This window comes from Symphalangus syndactylus, chromosome 22 (assembly GCF_028878055.3).
Source record: "Symphalangus syndactylus isolate Jambi chromosome 22, NHGRI_mSymSyn1-v2.1_pri, whole genome shotgun sequence".
Lineage (NCBI taxonomy): Eukaryota > Metazoa > Chordata > Mammalia > Primates > Hylobatidae > Symphalangus > Symphalangus syndactylus.
Genome location: NC_072444.2, coordinates 17,575,297 through 17,593,567, shown reverse-complemented (window position 1 = coordinate 17,593,567; position 18,271 = coordinate 17,575,297). Strand labels below are relative to the sequence as shown.

At 47.9% G+C, this 18,271-nt stretch overlaps 1 protein-coding gene across 17 annotated transcripts in view; it reads right to left on the bottom strand.

Moving 5' to 3' along the window:
• TMCO4 (transmembrane and coiled-coil domains 4) overlaps nt 1–18,271 on the bottom strand; it is a 114,438-nt gene that overhangs the window by 85,896 nt on the left and 10,271 nt on the right. For 14 of the 17 annotated variants that reach the window (XM_063631732.1, XM_055261721.2, XM_063631742.1 and 11 more), the window contains 3 exons: nt 15,226–15,313; nt 8,335–8,521; nt 199–373 (listed from right to left, as the gene is read on the bottom strand). In XM_063631732.1, the coding sequence (XP_063487802.1) occupies nt 199–373; nt 8,335–8,513 (354 nt within the window). In that variant the 5' untranslated portion in view covers nt 8,514–8,521; nt 15,226–15,313. The remainder of the gene's footprint in view (nt 1–198; nt 374–8,334; nt 8,522–15,225; nt 15,314–18,271) is intronic. The other 3 variants (XM_063631740.1, XM_063631737.1, XM_063631739.1) reach the window with 1 other exon arrangement.

Sequence of the window (18,271 nt, the reverse complement as noted above, 5' to 3'; positions counted from 1 at the left end):
ACATAATAAGCATTAAGTCAAGAGTAAATAATTCAATAATGATAATTCAACATCGGCTATGATCATGATATGATATTATGATGACATATTTTATCTTCCAACTGCTCCACCCCACTAGAAGTGATTTTTTAGGCTAACATTGAAAGAAAATGATTTGTTCTACTGTCCCCAGCAGCCACCACCAGGTGTTGGGTGTACCTGAATGATCACCGTCGGGTCGTCCTTTAAGATGGGGTCCTTCAGTAAAATCTGAACAAACACATCTGCTCCTTCGCCTCCCAGGCCGCTCGCAAAAGCAGTCATGGTTGGCAAGACGGCTTTGGACAACTCCAGCCACTTCACCAGGCCTGCCATGAACTCTGTGCAGAAGGAGCTGAAAGGCAGACATGGCTTAGTTCCCCAGGATCCTCAGAGCTCAGCCTCCACTGGGAAGTGTAGATTAGTTGTGGTCACGGATGTGAACGGCCTGCACGTGCACGACTTAGTGACTGTGATCCCTCAAATACAGAGGCATTTTGGGTGATGTGCATTTTGTTTTTTGTTTTTGTTTTGAGATGGAGTTTCGCTCTTGTTGCCCAGGCTGGAGTTCAGTGGTGCAATCTTGGCTCACCCCAGCCTCTGCCTCCTGGGTTCAAGTGATTCTCCTGCCTCAGCCTCCCAAGGAGCTGGGACTACAGGTGCCCACCACCATGCCCGGCTATTTTTTGTATTTTTAGTAGAGACAGGATTTCACCATGTTGGCCAGGCTGGTCTTGAACTCCTGACCTCAGGTGATCCACCCGCCCCAGCCTCGCAAAGTGCTGGGATTACAAGCGTGAGACACCGTGCCCAGCCTGGATGATGTGGATTTTGGTTTCTTCTCTCACCAAAATGTTTATCAAAGAGGCTGATAAGCCACAGCAATGAGAGCAATGGATGGTGACTGGTTGCATGCCTTGCGCCTGGGCTGTGCCAGGGGCTGAGGAATAAAGGTGACGAAACCTGGTATCTGAGGAAGCTCACAGCAGGGTGGACACTCAAGTAACCAAGTGACCCTAGCGCCATGTGGTACCTTAGGACAGAGGTGGAGATCAGTTCAGTGCAGCCCATAGAGGGAGCCCCGGATCCACCTGCAGAAGTGACGGCAGCCACCAGAAAAGGCTTCCCAGAAAAGGCCATCTGCTCTCCTGGATGCTGCCAAGGACGTGCTTTCTGGAAAACGCTGGCTGCTGCATAAGTGGGAGAAGTGAAGGGAAGAGTGCCCTCCATGTGCACTGCCACCGCCGGTCTCTGTCCATAGCGGGCATTTGAGTGCAGTCCTACAGGAGCCCCCAGGGGAGGATGGGATGGGGCCACTCTAGGGGAGAAGGAAGCCTTTGAGCTGAGACACAGAGGTGGGAAGCTCAGAGCATTTGGGGGGATGATGGCAGAGTCCACACCAGACCTCTGACACAGCCGCCTCTGTAGAGCAGGTATGAGCCGGGTGGCAGGTGGGCCAGGGAATGTGGGCCAGGAGAGTCACTTAGAAGGTGATTATACCACTCCCAGGAAAGGGCTGACACCCAGAAGCCAGGTCTGTCTCCAAAATCAGAGTCCTAGCCTGCCTCAAACCACATTGCCTTGGGACTCCAACACTAGGTTCTGCCCTGTAGGGCAGAGGCTGCACTCAGGCCTCTCAGAAACAAGCAGAGCTCCCGAGTGGTAGAGGCAATGTCAGGAGCCCCCTGTCCTTGCACCACATGGCCCAGCTATCACATTCCTTAGAGTGGGACCGGGACCTTGATGGGAGTTGTGAGGAACTTGGGTTTAAATCCTAGCCTCGGCCGGGCGCAGTGGCTCACGCCTGTAATCCCAATGCTTTGGGAAGTGAGGCTGGGTGGATCACCTGAGGTCAGGAGTTCGAGACCAGCCTGGCCATCATGGTGAAATCCCATCTCTACTAAAAGTACAAAAATTAGCTGGGCATGGTGGCATGTACCTGTAGTCCCATATATTCAGGAGGCTGAGGCATGAGAATCACTTGAACCCAGGGTCGGCGGTTGCAGTGAGCTGACATCGCACCACTGCACTCCAGCCTGGGTGACAGAGTGAGACTCTGTCTCAAAAATAAATAAAAATAGAAAAATAAACTAAATCCTGGCCTCACCACTGTTATGGTCGGGTTCCTGGGAAGCTGCCCCGAAATGGCGATGATTAGGGCTCCCCTTGCGACCAACACCTTGGTGAGGGAAGGGAGGAATTAGGGCTGGGCAGAGGAGGCAGCTGAGCTATGATACAGTCTCAAGGGAGGTCTCAGCAGCCCCTGCAGGGAGTTCTAAAGATGGGATGACACTTCAGAACTGTCCCCAGCTGGGTGAGAGGGCCAGGCCTTTACAGCTGTGCATCAGCCAGTTACCGGATGCAGGTGCTCCAGGGAGGGGACAGAACCTCGGGCAACGTGGCTCCCTTCAGCTCAGGCAGGCCCAAAAATGTACAGACAGCTCAGGGCTGTGCTGGCAGCCTTGCCAGCAGCTGGGGGTGAAAGGCCTTCATTCTTGAAGAGGAATCTTAGCAGAGGGGATCTTGGGAAAGTGTAATGGCCTCTCTGTGCCTCAGTGTCCTTATCTGCAAAATGGGTTCAAGAGACCAACTTCATAAGGTTGGCTGAGGATGAAGTGAGATGATAAATATAAAGCGCCGAAAGTGAGCCTGGCGTGTAGTAGAGGCTCAACTACATGAGACTAAAAACGATGTTAGCTAGCATCGTTATTTTGATTTACAAGGTGGCAGAGGGAGGCAGTGGAGGATGGGGTTAAGAGTTGGACTCTGAAGTCCAACCACCTGGGGGAGTCCTGGTTCCCCTGGAAATTGGCTTTGTGTCCTCACTTTACCTCTCAGCTTCATTTCCCTCTGAGATAACATGTGGATAATAACAGGACCTGCCTCATAGGTGAGTTGGACAGATTAAATGGCATGGTAACACTGTCTGGCACCAGTGAACCCTGGATAAATGTTAGCTACTGCTATCACAGTGATTATAATTTGCCCCACTGCAATTTACTGGGATTACTTTGGGGTGGTAATGAGGTATGTATTTGGGGAGGAGGGGATGGCTAAGTGAACTGAACATTACTTAGAGGCAAATTTATATACAGAAAGGGCTCAGGGCCAAGGGCTACAGCATGGCCTGGGCCTGCTGTCCACGAAGAAAGTTTTGGATATGGAGAAGCAACTCTTAACAAGAGTGCAGGGGTAAAGAGCACAGACTGGTTCAAATCCCAGCTCTGCCATGAGCTGTGTGACCTTGGACAAGTGACTTTACCTCTCTGGGCCTTAGTTTCCTTATCTGTAAAACAGTGGAGATGATGAAACGTATTTCATAGAGTTGTTGAAAGGATTAACTAAGTATTTGTCATGTGCTTAGAACAATACCTGGCACCTACAAAGCACTAGAGAGTAATGTGTTTCTTTCCACGGACAAATGAATTAAAAATATATATATGCAAAATGCCAGCACAGCAATTTACCAAACAACAAGTAGCATTTTAGATCGGCAGGGCCTTGATAATTGCTACTAATGTGTTTGTTGGTCTGGTAGAAATACAGGAAAATCAACAGCAACAACGACAGCAGATAACAATTGTAGAGCAACTGTCCGTCAGTCCCTGTGCTGAGAGCTTTGTACACCTTGAGTTACTTCATTCTCACCATGACCCCATGAGGAAGGGAGGAACTAGTTAAGGGAGGTACTAGTTTACCCCACTCTAGAGATAAGGAATCCTAGATCCAGAGAGGTTAAGTGACAGCTCCAGATTCAAACCTACATCTCTGGGACCTCAGAGGCTATGCATACCTGCTGCAGAGGTTACCCCACTCCAGTGATTACATCCCTGAGCACCCGCCATGCATGGGAAACTCACTGAGCAGGGGCATCAAACATCCCCTTTCATCCTACCCAGTCTTACACACGGCGCACCTGGGCTGCTGGGTTTTGTTTGTTTGTTTGTTTGTTTGTTTGTTTTTGAGACAGAGTTTCACTCTTGTTGCCCAGGCTGGAGTGTAATGGCATGATCTTGGCTCACTGCATCCTCTGCCTCCCAGGTTCAAGCGATTCTCCTGCCTCAGCCTCCCAAGTAGCTGGGATTACAGATGTGCGCCGCCACGCCCATCTAATTTTGTAATTTTAGTAGAGATGAGGTTTCACCATGAGGTTTCACCATGGATATTGTGGAGTGGGGGTGGGAGACACAGGACAGTAACTCACTGCCTTATGTGCCCTCCTAAGTAGCACCTTGTGTGGGCCCGGCACACAGCCCAGATTCTTCAACATTTGTTCATGGAAACAAAGTACACAAAGCTCTTCCTTGGCTAGGTACTGGTTTATCAGGTAGGAGTTTCATTATTAACAACAAGACCAACCAACATTGCTTGGTAGTAGTTTGGTGTCAGGTTCTGCAAGGGCCATCAACACATACCCTCCTTACAATCACCCTCTTGGATGGTGTTGCCAACAGCTTCTCTGAAACAGTAATTCCCCAGCCCCTTCTTCCTGGCTGGCAGAACTCATCTCCCATGATGGAGGTTGAAAGCAGCAAAAGCCAGCCGGCCGCGGTGGCTCACGCCTGTAATCCCAGCACTTTGGGAGGCCAAGGTGGGCAGATCACTTGAGGTCAGGAGTTCGAGACTAGCTGGCCAACACGGCGAAACCCCATCTCTACTAAAAATACAAAAATTAGCCGGGCATGGTGGCGTGCGCCTGTAATCCCAGCTATTCAAGAAGCTGAGGCAAGAGAATTGCTTGAATCCAGGAGGCAGAGGTTGCAGTGAGCCAAGATCACATCACTGCACTCCAGCCTGGGCCACAGAACGAGACACTGTCTCAAAAAAAAAAAAAGAAAAGAAAAGAAAAAAAGAAAACAGCAAAAGCCTCTATTTGTTCCCAGGCTTCCCTGTACCTGCAGGTTGGGCACGTGACAGGATCTAGCCAATGACACCAAAGGAGGGCGTCTCAGCTTCTCGGGGTATTTTGGGAAAGACTTCCTCCCTGATGAGAGACTTGGGGATAACCCCTGCCCTCTTCCTTCCTGCCTTGGGCCTTGTCCTGTGAGGGTGTGATGTATGCAGCTGCAGCAGCTATTTTGTGATCAGGAGGGGAAAGCCAACAGAACTGTTCAAAGCCAACCCAAAGGCCTTTTTTTTTTTTTTTTTTTTTTTTTTTTGAGACAAGAGTCTCACCCTGTCACCCAGGCAGGAGTGCAGTGGCACGCTTCCCAGGGTTCAAGTGATTCTTGTGCCTCATCCTACCAAGTAGCTGGGATTGTCGGTGTGTGCCACTCACGTCTGGCTAATTTTTATATTTTTAATAGATTCGGGGTTTTGCCATGTTGGCCAGGCTGGTCTTGAACTCTTGGCCTCACGTGATCTACATGCCTCGGCCTCCCAAAGTGTTGGGATTACAGCGTGAGCCACTGCGCCCAGCCCCAAAAACCTTTTGAGGCACTGAATCAACCCTGGAACCTTGGGATTTCTTGTTAAGTGAAAAAAAACAATCTCCTGTTGTTTAAATCTCTCTTAGTACTGTGTTCTATTACTTGTAGCCTGACTGCGGGGCACAGTGGCTCGAACCTGTAATCTCAGCTACTCGGGAGGCTGAGATGGGAGGATTGCTTGAGGTCAGCCTGGGCAGCATTGTGAGACTCTGTCTCTAGAAGAATAAAAAGTTAGCCAGGCATGGTGGCATGCATCTGTAGTCCCAGCTACTCAGAAGGTTGGGGTGGGGGAAGACTGCTTGGGCCCAGGAGTTTGAGGTTACAGTGAGCTATGTCTGTAACACTATACTCCAGCCTGGGTGACTGAGACCCCATCTCTAAAAAACAAAAACTAAAAAACCAAAAAACCACAAAAATTTCCTGAGTGGTAGGAGTAAGTGTGGTATTATCTTCATTTTCTGGATGAAGAAACTAGGGCAAAGGAAGTAACTCACACAGTTAGCAAGCAACCACTGCCATTTATTGAGTGCCTACTATGTGCTAGGCACTGTGCTGTGTGCTTTGTCTACATCATCTCATTATTTATTTATTTATTTATTTTTGAGACAGAGTCTTGCTCTGTCGCCCAAGCTGGAGTGTAGTGGCACGATCTTGGCTCATTGCAACCTCTGCCTCCTAGGTTCAAGCAATTCTCCTGCCTCAGCCTCCTGAGTAGCTGGGACCACAGGTGTGCACCACCATGCCTGGCTAATTTTTGTATTTTTAGTAGAGATGGGGTTTCACCATGTTGACCAGGCTGGTCTCAAACTCCTAAGCACAGGCGATCCACCTGCTAAAAGTGGTAGGATTACAGGCCTGAGCCACTGCACCCGGCTACATCATCTCATTTAATTCCTGCAATCACCCTGCAGCATGGGTATCATTAACCCCATTCTACAGATAAATAAACTGAGGCTTAGGGAAGTTAAATAAACTGCTCGAGGTCACATGCGACTGGAAAGTGGCAGAGTTAGGATTTGAACCCAGATCTGAGTCCAGAGCCTACGGACCATCTCCTTGCTCACAAAGCCAGCATTAACCTACCTCTTCTTTTCATGAACCTTTACCAGGTATCTTTGCTATACTGAGCTGTGTGCGAGGCACTGGGAACTCTGAGATGAACGAGGTAGCCCCTGCCCTCCTGAGCTCAGACTGGAGGGGTAGCAGGTATGGAGAGTTCCTGCGCAGTGTGGTGGTTGCAGAGATGGGTCCCTGGGCATACAGGTGGAACAATGCCCTGGTCTGGAGGACAGATAAGGGAAGGCTTCCTGGCGGTGACCCCCAAGGAGTTGAGTATGTTCAACTGTTCAGTCCAGTGGAGAGACAAAGACAGAAAAACAAAAACCCCAAACAGCTAAGACCCAAGGCATGAAGGAAGTTTACTCATGGGGGACCACTGAGTGTATGTGGGGGCTGTGTCTTGAAAACACTGCAGATGCAAGAGCTTCTCACCATCTCCTGGCCCAAGTCTTGTGCTCCCTGTCCTAGTAACGGTGTCTCTGTGCTCCTACGCTCTCTTCCGCCTCTGAACCTTTGGAGCCATAGTGAGTTCCCGCCTCTGCCTCACCCACAACACTCAGCCTCTTCCCAAGTCAACTCCATTCTCCCTGAGAAAAGTCTGTCCCATCTGTGTCCTCTCTCCACCACTTGGTAGTTGTCCTCGTTCCCCTGGATGACTCCGTTGGCCTCCTAACTGGCCCCCTCCTGCCTCCATACTCTCCCCTCTAGAATTTTTTAAGGTCAAAGCCCACGCTCTTAACAATTCTGCTATTCTGACTCCAAATATGTGATTTAAACACACACGGGAGATACTGTCAATGATAGAGATGAAATATAACAATGTCATTCTTTTGCTCCACGACCCCGTTTAAACTCATCACAGCACTCACTCATCTGTATCTGTCCGCTGTTACAATCAGCCACCTGGGTACCCCCACCTAGAGGTAAGCACCTTGAGGGCAGGAGCCGGGCCTTGCTTGTCCTTGTTTCCTGCACAGGGCCATGTGCTACATCCAGCACATAGTAGAGGCTCAACAAATGCATGTTTCATGAATGAATAAATATTAATATCTTATACCTTCCTGGATGCTGTCCTACTTGATTGGGGGATGGTATCTGTCTCATTCACATTTACCCTCCATGTACTTCACATCATACCTGGAATACAGTAGGTGCTCAAAAAATGCTTGGTGAAGGTATAAATGAGTGAATAACTGAATGAGGGGATGTCTTATCCCCCCACAAGATTGTGAGCTCCTTAGAGCAGCAGTCCCCAGCCTTTTTGGCACCAGGGACTGGTTTCAGAGAAGACAATTTTTCCAGGGACCTGGCGCAGGTAGGGTTCAGGATGAAACTGTTCCACCTCAGATCTTCAGGCGTTAGTTAGATTCTCATAAGAAGCGTGCAACCTAGATCCCTCACATGCGCAGTTCACGACAGGGTTTGAGCTTCTATGAGAATCTAATGCTGCTGCAACTCAACCTCTCTGCGCTTAGATTTCTTCATCTACAGATGGGACCATACAGTATGTACCTGGAAGAGCTGTGTCAGTAGCAAAGGACACAGCCCATGAGGCTTAGTATTGATAAAATGCTTAGAACAGGATGCAGAGGTCAGGCAGTAATTCTCGTTCGCCCACTGCTCACCTCCTGCTGTGCGGCCAGGTTCCTAACAGGCTACAGACCAGTACTGGTCCACGGCCTGGCGGTTAGAGACCCCTGCCTTAGCGGCAAGGACAATGACTTGCTCCTCTCTGCATTGCCTCATCGTGCCTGGCAGGCTGTTTGGCTGTCCGTAATTATTCCCCTGAAGAAGCACGACCTTCCTTCTGTGAGACAGAAGAACTCACCTGTGTTCGGGTTCAGGAAATAGCTGGGACAGGGAGATGCCACAGAGGGCAGCATAGGCGAAGCGGTTGGCCTCAGTCAGCTCCCGGCCCGTGGGCAGGTGTGGCTCCCCCTCTGCAGTGGGCTCAGCTACCAGAGGCCGCTGAGGCAGCCTCTGGCATGGCCTGTTCCACGTGGCCATTCCCAGCCCTGCAGGAGAAAATTCCCAGTGAGAAATGCTTCCAGAGGTAATCCAAGGTTACTTAAGCATGATGCAGAACTTACAAACCATAAAAGGCTGATAAAGTAGGCATCATTAAAATGAAGGACTTCTTTTCATCACCTTTAGGAGAGTGAAAACACACACTACAGACCGGGATGGAGGGAGGGATCTTCAATATGTCTATCCACAAAGGTCTATACACAGTATCCAAACAACTAACTCCAGTAAGTCATTAAGAAAAAGAAACGAAGCGAATTTAAAAATGGGCAAAAGACTTGAATAGATACTTCATAAAAGATATTCCACAGTGAGCCGCGATCGTGCCACTGCACTCTAGTCTGGCTGACAGAGCGAGAATCCGTCTCAAAAAAAAAAAAAAAAAAAAAAAAAGACATTCCTCAGGCCAGGTATGGTGACTCATGCCTCTAATCCCAGCACTTTTGGAAGCCGAGGTAGGAGGATTGATTGAGCCCAGGAGTTCAAGACCAGCCTGGGCAACATAGTGAGACTCCATCTCTACAGAAAAATAAAATAATTATCTGGGCATGGTGGCACACGCCTGTAGTTCCAGCTACTTAGGAAGTTAAGGTGAGAGGATCGCTTGAGCCTAGGAGTTTAAGGTTGCAATGAGCTATGATCATTGCACTCCAGCCTGGGCTACAGAATGAAACCCTGTCTCTTAAAAAAAAAAAAAAAATCCCAATAGCCAATAAGTATGAAAGATGTTCAACACCGTTAGTCATCAGAGAAATGGAAATTAAAATCCCAATGAGACACTAACTCTCACCTATCAGAGTAGATAAAACTAAAAAGACTGAGAATACCAAGCGCTGGTGAGGATGAAGAGCAAACAGAACTTTCTTTTTTTTTTTTCTTTTGAGATGGAGTCTCTCTCTGTCGCCCAGGCTGGAGTGCAGTGGCACGATCTTGGCTCACTGCAAGCTCTGCCTCCCGGGTTCACACCATTCTCCTGCCTCAGCCTCCGGCGTAGCTGGGACTACAGGCGCCCACCACCATGCCTGGCTAACTTTTTGTATTTTTAGTAGAGACGGGGTTTCACTGTGTTAGCCAGGATGGTCTCGATCTCCTCATGATCTGCCCGCCTCGGCCTCCCAAAGTGCTGGGATTACAGGCGTGAGCCACCGCGCCCGGCTGCAAACAGGACTTTCATACACCGCTGGTGGGAGTGTACATTGGTATAACTATTTGGAAAATGGTTTGACAATATCCACTAAAGCTAAACATATGTCTTCCCTATGTTCTGGCAATTCCACTCCTGAGAAATGAGGACTTATGTCACGAAAAGACACATACATGAATGCTCACAGCAACTTCATTCACAATAGTCCCAAACTGGCAACAACCCACACGTCTATCACAGTAGAATGGAAAAACGGTCATATTCATACTGTGAAACATTACACAGCAATGAAAAAGGAATGAACTACAGCAAACATGAATGAATCTCAGACAAAATGATACACAGAAAGCCATTCACGAGAGAGTACCTACCATGGGATTCCCTTTATACGAAACTGAAGAATGCTAAACCCAATGTATGGTGATGGAAGTCAGATGAGGGGTTACATGTGGGAGGGAGTATTGACTCAGGATGGGTACAAAGGAGGTTTCTGGGTGAAGGAAATGATCTCTATCTTGACCTGGGTGGTCATTATATGGGTATAAATATATTTAAAAATTCCCTGAACTGTATAGTTAATATTTATGCACTTTGTGTATGGTATACCTCAAAGGAAGGAAGGAAGAAGGAAAAAAGGGAGGAAGGTCTCCTCTTTGTTCTCCCTCCTTCTTTTCCTTCCCTCCATTCTTTCCTTCCTTCCCAGGGGGAGAAGGGAAAGGGAGGAGAAGAGTAGGAAGAGGAGGGAGAGAAAAGGAGAGAGGGGACATGCCAAGAAGGCATCCAAGAAGCAGAAAGAACCCTGTAAGCCACCAGTAAGGTTACAGGGAAGGGTGCCAGCCTCTACTACAGGGGATCAAGGATATGAATGCGGGCTCAGGACCAGACAGACCTGGGTGTGAAAACAAGCACCACCACTTAGTAGATATGCGACCCTAGGCAACTCAACCTCTCTGTACTTAGATTTCTTCACCTACAGATGGGACCATACAGTATTTACCTAGAAGAGCTGTGTCAGTAGTAAAGAACACAGCCCATGTGGCTTAGGACTCGTAAAGCACTTGGAATAGAGCCTGGCACAGGGTTCATGCTATATAAATGCTTGTTTAAAAAATAAAGGCACAAAATGATCAACAAACAAATAAGTAAAATGCTTGGCATGGTGTCTGGCACATAGCAAAGGTTTAATAATAACAAGACCTAACATTACTGAGTTATTACTGGGTGTAGGGCACTGGGGTTGCAATTTTAACACGCATTGTCTCAGCAGACTCTGAGGCAGGTAGGACTGTAATGTTCAGTTTGCAAATTAGGAAACAGGCTCAGAGAAGTAACTGGGCTCCCCTCATACAGCCAGTCAATGGCAGACAGACAGGGCCCAAAGATAGAACTGTTGGCCACCAACTCTGTTTTAAATATTCATCACATGGCCAGGAGCCTTCTAGTCTAATAACCACACTCCATACAGTTCTTCGTTCATAAGTTTGTTCCCATCTAGCCGAGCAATAAAAAATTTTGTTCTCAAAATATTACTTCTGTAGAGGAGTTAGTTATTTAAAAGTCTGTCCACAACTAATATTTCATTTGTTTTCAAAACAACCCTGAGGGAGTTCAAAGCAACAAACCAACACTTTTACAGCACGTAACTGTTTGCAAAGCATTTTCCAGTCTGCTTAATTCTTATAACTACCATGTAAAGTTAAGTAGGACATGAACCATTACGATTCCCTCTTACAACCGAGGAACAGGCTCAGAAAGATCAAGCAATCTCCCCAAAGTTACACAGTAAGTGATGAGATCCAAACCAGACTTTTGACTCCAAACCTTGAGCTCTTTCCTCTACACCAGCACTGGGATCTTCTTTCCCCTGTTTCAGATGGAGAAACGAAGGCCCAGAGAGGTTAAGACCTTGCCCAAAGTCACCCAGCAAGACTGGACTCAATGGTTGCTCTAGGAACCCACATTTGAGATTCGCAGCAAATTTCCCTGGCTCAAAGGGTCAGCTCAGACCATGGTGGTGGGAACAGGGGCAACAGCATAAACCATGAACTAAGGGCAGTGCCAAGGGCAGCACTAGCCTGATGTCAGCAGGTCAGCAAATTCCACTACATTTAATCAACTCCGCGTGCCAGTTGGAGGCTATATTGATTGCACCTATTACTCAGAGCAGCCCAAGGTAGTATTTTACTGGACTGGTATCTGGGGAGCCCCATGCCAGTTCTTAGCTCAATAATAAACAGCTTTCTGATCAGAGAAGAGTGAGCTGGCCTGCTTCTAACCACAGAGGTATGAGGATGTGTCTAGCGTACAAAAGGCTAAGCTCAGGCTGGGCGCAGTAGCTCACACCTGTAATCCTAGCACTTTGGGAGGCTGAGGCGGGGGGATCACTTGAGGTCAGGAGTTTGAGACCAGCCTGGCCAACATAGTGAAACCCCATCTCTACTAAAAATACAAAAATCAGTGGCTGGGTGCAGTGGCTCACACCTGTAAGCCCAGCACTTTGGGAGGCCGAGGCGGGTGGATCACTTGGGGTCAAGAGTTTGAGACCAGCCTGGCCAACATGGTGAAACCCCGTCTCTACTAAAAATACAAGAATTAGCTGGGCATGGTGGGATGTGCCTATAATCCTGGCTACTTGGGAGGCTGAGGCAGGAGAATCACCTGAATTTGGGAGGCAGAGGTTGCAGTGAGCTGAGATTGTGCCACTGAACTCCAGCCTGGGCAACAGAGTGAGACTCCATCTAACAAAATAATAATAATAATAAAGCTAAACTGAGACCAAATTCATTCATTCAACACAATTTCTCCTGATGCCCTACAATGCATTCTCTACATAGCGGCCTCAGTGACCTTTTTGTCACATAGACCAATCATGTCACTAGGGTGCTTAAAAGCCTGCAAAGGCCTCCCATTGCATCAGAATAAATTCCAATCCTGGTATGACGGCCTAAGAGGGGTGTCCAATCTTTTGGCTTCCCTGGGCCACACTGGAAGAAGAAGAATTGGTTTGGGTCACACATAAAATACACTAACACTAATGATAGCTGATGCACTAAAAAAAAAAAAAAATTCGCAAGAAAACCTCATAATGTTTTAAGAAAGTTTACGAATTTGTGTTGGGGCACATTCAAAGCTGTCCTGTCCTGGGCTGTATGTGGCCCACAGGCCGAAGACTGGACAAACTTAAATGTCCTATGCAATCCGGTTGCTGCCTGCCGCTGAACTCCATCTCATGTCCCCACACCGGTCTTGTTCACTATGCTACAGCCACACTGGCTGTCTTTCTGCTCGTTCCCTCCAGGCCCTTGCACCTGCCACTCTCCCTGCTGGGAATACCCTTCCCTGACCATCACATCATCTGGCCTCAGCCCAGATGTCACCTCCTCTGAGAGACCTTCCCTGACCACCCAGGCTACAGTATTAGGTTGGTGCAAAAGTAACTGTGGTTTTTTGCAATTTAATAGCAAGACCCACAATTACTTTGCACCAACCTAATATCTGTCTTCTATCTCAGCACCGTGTTCTATTTTTATACTACTCATTCTTATCTAAAATAATGGTTTTTTTTAATTTGTTTCTTTTGTTTTGTTTTGTTTTTTACTTACTTGTTTACCTGTGTATACGAGGCAGTTCCCTGGTTGTTTTTTCATTGCCACACCCCTAGCTTTCTGGACAGGCCCTGGATCACTGTAGGCATTCAGGAAATACTTGCTGGATGAATGAAGAAGGGGCTAGGATGTGGGAAGCCCTGTTCTGGGCCTTAGGGCAGATCAGAGGATGAAACTGACAAGTTCCCTGCTCTTAAGGGGCTTACATTCTGGTGGCAGACAGGCAATAATATGCCAATACATAATGACGAAGCGACCTAAGTTGGTCAAGGTCACAGAGCTAACAAGCAGTAGTACCAAGACACACACTCAGGAAGTCTGGCTGCAGAATCCATGCCCTCAGCAGCCCACTCAACACACAGCTAAGCATTCCTTCAGGAAGTGGTCAGGGGGAGGAACAGTTAGGCAGGGTGAGGGGATATGAAGTGATGGGGTGAAGTGGGGCTGGCTACTATACGTGGGTGAAAGGTGTCATTCCAGCAGAGGCCTGCAGAAGTCACAGGATGGGTGGAGAGGTATTCCTTAGAGGAAACAGTATGGTGGTAGAGACAGGCAAATACACAGACAATGGTGGCTGGGCACAGTGGCTCACGCCTGTAACCCCAGAGCTTTCAGAGGCCGAGGCAGGAGGACTGCAGGAGCCTGGGCAACAAAGCGAGACCCTGTCTCTGCCAAAATAATAATAATTTAAAAATTAGCCAGGCATGATGGACCACGCCTGTGGTCTCAGCTACTCAAGCGGCTGAGGCAGGAGCATCGCTTAAGCCCAGGAGTCTGAGGAATTTGAGGCTGCAGTGAGCTGTGATCACACTATTGCACTCCAGCCTGGTGACAGAGCAAGACCCTGTCTCAAAGAAAAACAAACCAAAACAAACAGAAAAAACAGACAGTGACAACCCATGTGATAAACACCGTGACGAGGGAAACATGAGGGTCACAGGGATCCCAAGATGGGGACCCTGAACCCAGCACTGGCTCCCTGGAGAAGGTGATGGTAAAGCTGCGACCTGAACAAGGAGTGAATCAGACAGGGGTGGGGTGGGCACGTCTTTGACAAAGGGAAAGGCATGTGTCAAGACCCAGAGGTAGAGGAGAAACGCTTCTGAAGAACCAAAAAGATGTTTGGTGCAGCCAGGGCTTGGAGAATGGGTGGGCATGAGGAAATGAGTTGGGAGTGGAAGCTGCCAAGGGCTGCCCCAGGCAGGGCCAAGTCCGTCTCACTAAGGAATTAGGCTTCCTTGTAAAGGCAACGGCCATGCGGGAGGCTGAATGAGGGTGCATGGAACCTCTTGGCACTATATTTGCAACTTCCTGTGAGCCTATAATTATTTTAAAACAAAAAGTTTTAAAAAAAAGTAGTCGAACATCTCTATAGAATTTTAAAAATCTTTTCTTGAGGCAAAAGTAAAATATAAATGAATATTGACCTCTTAACGGGTTAATGAATCTAATAAACACGTATTAGCCCGACTACAGTGGTGACTAAGACAGGCACATAAAGACCCCCTCCCACTGGGGAGATTATATTCCAGAGAGGGAGATAAAAAATGTAAACTCAGAAAGAAGACCATTTTAGGCCGGGCGCAGTGGCTCACGCTTGTAATCCCAGCACTTTGGGAGGCCGAGGCGGGCGGATCACGAGGTCAGGAGATCGAGACCACGGTGAAACCCCGTCTCTACTAAAAAAAAAAATACAAAAAATTAGCCGGGCGCGGTGGCGGGCACCTGTAGTCCCAGCTACTCGGAGAGGCTGAGGCAGGAGAATGGCGTGAACCCGGGAGGCGGAGCTTGCAGTGAGCCGAGATCGCGCCACTGCACTCTAGCCTGGGCGACAGAGCGAGACTCCGTCTCAAAAAAAAAAAAAAAAAAAAAAAAAAAAAAAAAAAAAGACCATTTTAAATAATAACAAGGGGCTTCTGAAGGAAAAGAAACCTTCAATACTTACTCAGATTTCAAGAAACAGCTGTGGGCCTCTGTCTGAAGACAGGCTGTTCAGGTTCTGGATGGTTCTTCGGAGAAATATGCAAATTGCCCTGCAGGAGAAAACGAGAAAAACCAGCCTGTGGGTCCACAGAGTGTGGGATCTGGGGGAGGCTACAGCAGAGGGAGCTGGCTGGTCAGTTAAAGCTCAGGGAGCTGGCACTGCACCGTCGCTCCCCTGGGCCCTTGCCCTGCACGTTCCTTGACGTGGGGTGCTCTTCTCAATAGGGCGGTAGGGCAGGCAGCTACCACTGCTGAGCACTCACCATGTGCTGGGCACAGCCCTGCCACTTTCCATGGATTGTCTCATTTAATGTCCTTGTTCAACTTTTTGTACCCTGAGCTGTGGTCACTGCATCCAGCTCCTCGGCGAGCACCCTGTTGCCTCCACATCTGTACCTGGTGCCTAACCACAGAGTGGGCGCTCAGAAAATGCCAGTTACATGAACCGAGGAATGAACTAGCCTTCAGGCTTAAGCAAGAGCTAGATTTTCCTATTTTTCTCCCTGTAGGCACTCCCGTTCTCACATGCCAATGGCGCATCGGGGGAAAGGAGAGGCAAGAAGGGCCAAGCATCCGGAATTACCCAAAGGAGGTCTCAGGACCCAAAACCTGGGTCCCCCAAAACTTCAAATAATTTAAGCTTCATCCTTAGTGCCATTTTCTTTTTCTTTTCTTTTCTTTCTTTCTTTTTGAGACAGAGTTTTGCTCTGTCACCCAGGCTGGAGTGCAGTGGTGCAATCTCAGCTCACTGCAACCTCCGCCTCCCAGGTTCAAGTGATTCTTGTGCCTCAGCCTCCCGAGTAGCTGGGATTACAGGCATGTACCACCATGCCTGGCTAATTTTTCATATTTTTAGTAGAGACGGGGTTTTGCCATGTTGCCCAGGCTGGTCTCAAACTCCTGAGCTCAGGCAATCTGCCCACCTCAGCCTCCCAAAGTGCTAGGATTACAGGCGTGAGCCACTGCACCCGGCACTTAGTGCCATTTTCAGTGCTAGTGAAAACAATACTTTTTACCTCTTTAAGCTTCAGTGGGGTTTTTATTAAGTTATCAGTGGGAATGCCCTTCTCCTGGATGTTGCCTTCCTCCCCGGCATGAGAATGTACCTGTACTGTGCCTAAAAATTGAATATTCACACCATGAGTCCAATCGTGTTAAAGCAATGGAGAGGAGAAAAATGACTGGAAGAACATCCTCCAAAATTATTTCTGAATTGCCATTTACAGATATCAGAGATTTTCTGTATTTCCCCCAAATTTTCTGCCACAAATTCATATCGCTTCTGAACTCTCTAGAAAGTTATTTTGTGTAGGTCTCTATCCATAGAGAGGGTACTGTTAGGACATGCACCAGGATGCTGGCAGTGGCTAACTCCAGGTAGGCAGGGACCCGGATGGGATTCTGGATGATTTTAATTTTTTTTATATATCTGTGGTTTATGAATTATTAATAATAAGTGCTGATTTTGAGATCAGAAAAAAAAAATTTCAAATTACAACATGCTGCACTGGAGCCAGCTCATACCAGCTGGTAACAATCAGTTCTGTGCTTCTCCTTCCAACCCTGTGTCCAGTGACACTGGCAGCCAAAACTGGCATGTTGGGAATATTTACATCACAGAAATTGGCAAATGCTACAAATCAGGGATAATTTTGTTCTAGAGAGGTGGTAGAACAGAATTCAACTGAATATACAATATGACTCTAGTTATGTTTTTAAAACATGTTTCGGCTGGGTGCGGTAGCTCACACCTGTAATCCCAGCATTTTGGGAGGCCGAGGCAGGTGGATCAGGAGGTCAGGAGATCGAGACCATCCTGGCTAACACTGTGAAACCCCATCTCCACTAAAAATACAAAAAATTAGTCGGGCGTGGTAGCACGCACCTGTAGTCCCAGCTACTCGGGAGGCTGAGGCAGGAGAATGGCATGAAACTGGGAGGCAGAGCTTGCAGTGAGCAGAGATCGCGCCACTGCACTCCAGCCTGGGCGACAGAGCGAGACTCCGTCTCAAAAAAAAAAAAAAAAAAAATTAAATTAAAAAACAACAACAACCACCATGTTTCAGCCAGGTGTGGTGGCTCATGCCTGTAATCCCAGCACTTTGGGAGGCTGAGGCAGGCAGATCACCTGGCCAACATGGTGAAACCCCATCTCTACTAAAAATACAAAAATTAGCTGGGTGTGGTGGTGCATGCCTATAACCCCAGCGACTCAGGAGGCTGAGGCAGGAGAATTGCTAGAACCCAGGAGGCAGAGAATGCAGTGAGCCAAGTATGCTCTTGAATGCACTGTACTCCAGCCTGGGCGACAGAGTGAGAATCTGTCTCAAATAAATAAATAAATAAATAAACATCTTTCACAGAGCAAAAAGATCAGAAGGAAATACATCAAAATGTTTTATGATCATTGTCTCTTGGTTGGTGGGGCTGAGGGACTAGAGGTGATTGGCTTCTGTTCTTTCTATTTTTCTATATTTTTAGCATTTCTGTCATGAGCTTATTGGTGCTTTTATAATGTAGGAAAAAAAAAACCTTTTAATTAGAAATAATTCTGCCTCTTGATCCTTAGAAGGGGAGTGTGTTTTATCTCAGAAAGCCCTGGGCCCATGTGGCCCAGCCAAGCCAGTGGGGATGAGTTCACAGTTAAGTCCCACGCATTTGACCAATAGGTCTTCTCAGTAAGAAAAAGAGGCTGGGTGCAGTGGCTCACACCTGTAATCCCAGCACTTTGGGAGGCCGAGGCAGGTGGATCTCTTGAGCCCAGGAGTTCAAGACCAGCCTGGGCAACACGGCAAAACCCCACTGCTACAATAAATACAAAAATTAGCCAGGCGTGATGGTGAGTACCTGCAGTCCCAGCTACTCAGGAGGGTGAGATGGGAGAATCACTTGAGCCTTGGGGGTGGAGGCTGCAGTGAGCTGAGATCCTGCCACTGGACTCTAGCCTGGGTGACAACAGACTGAGACTCTGTCGCAAAATAAAAAAAAAAAAAAAAAGAAATTCCCTA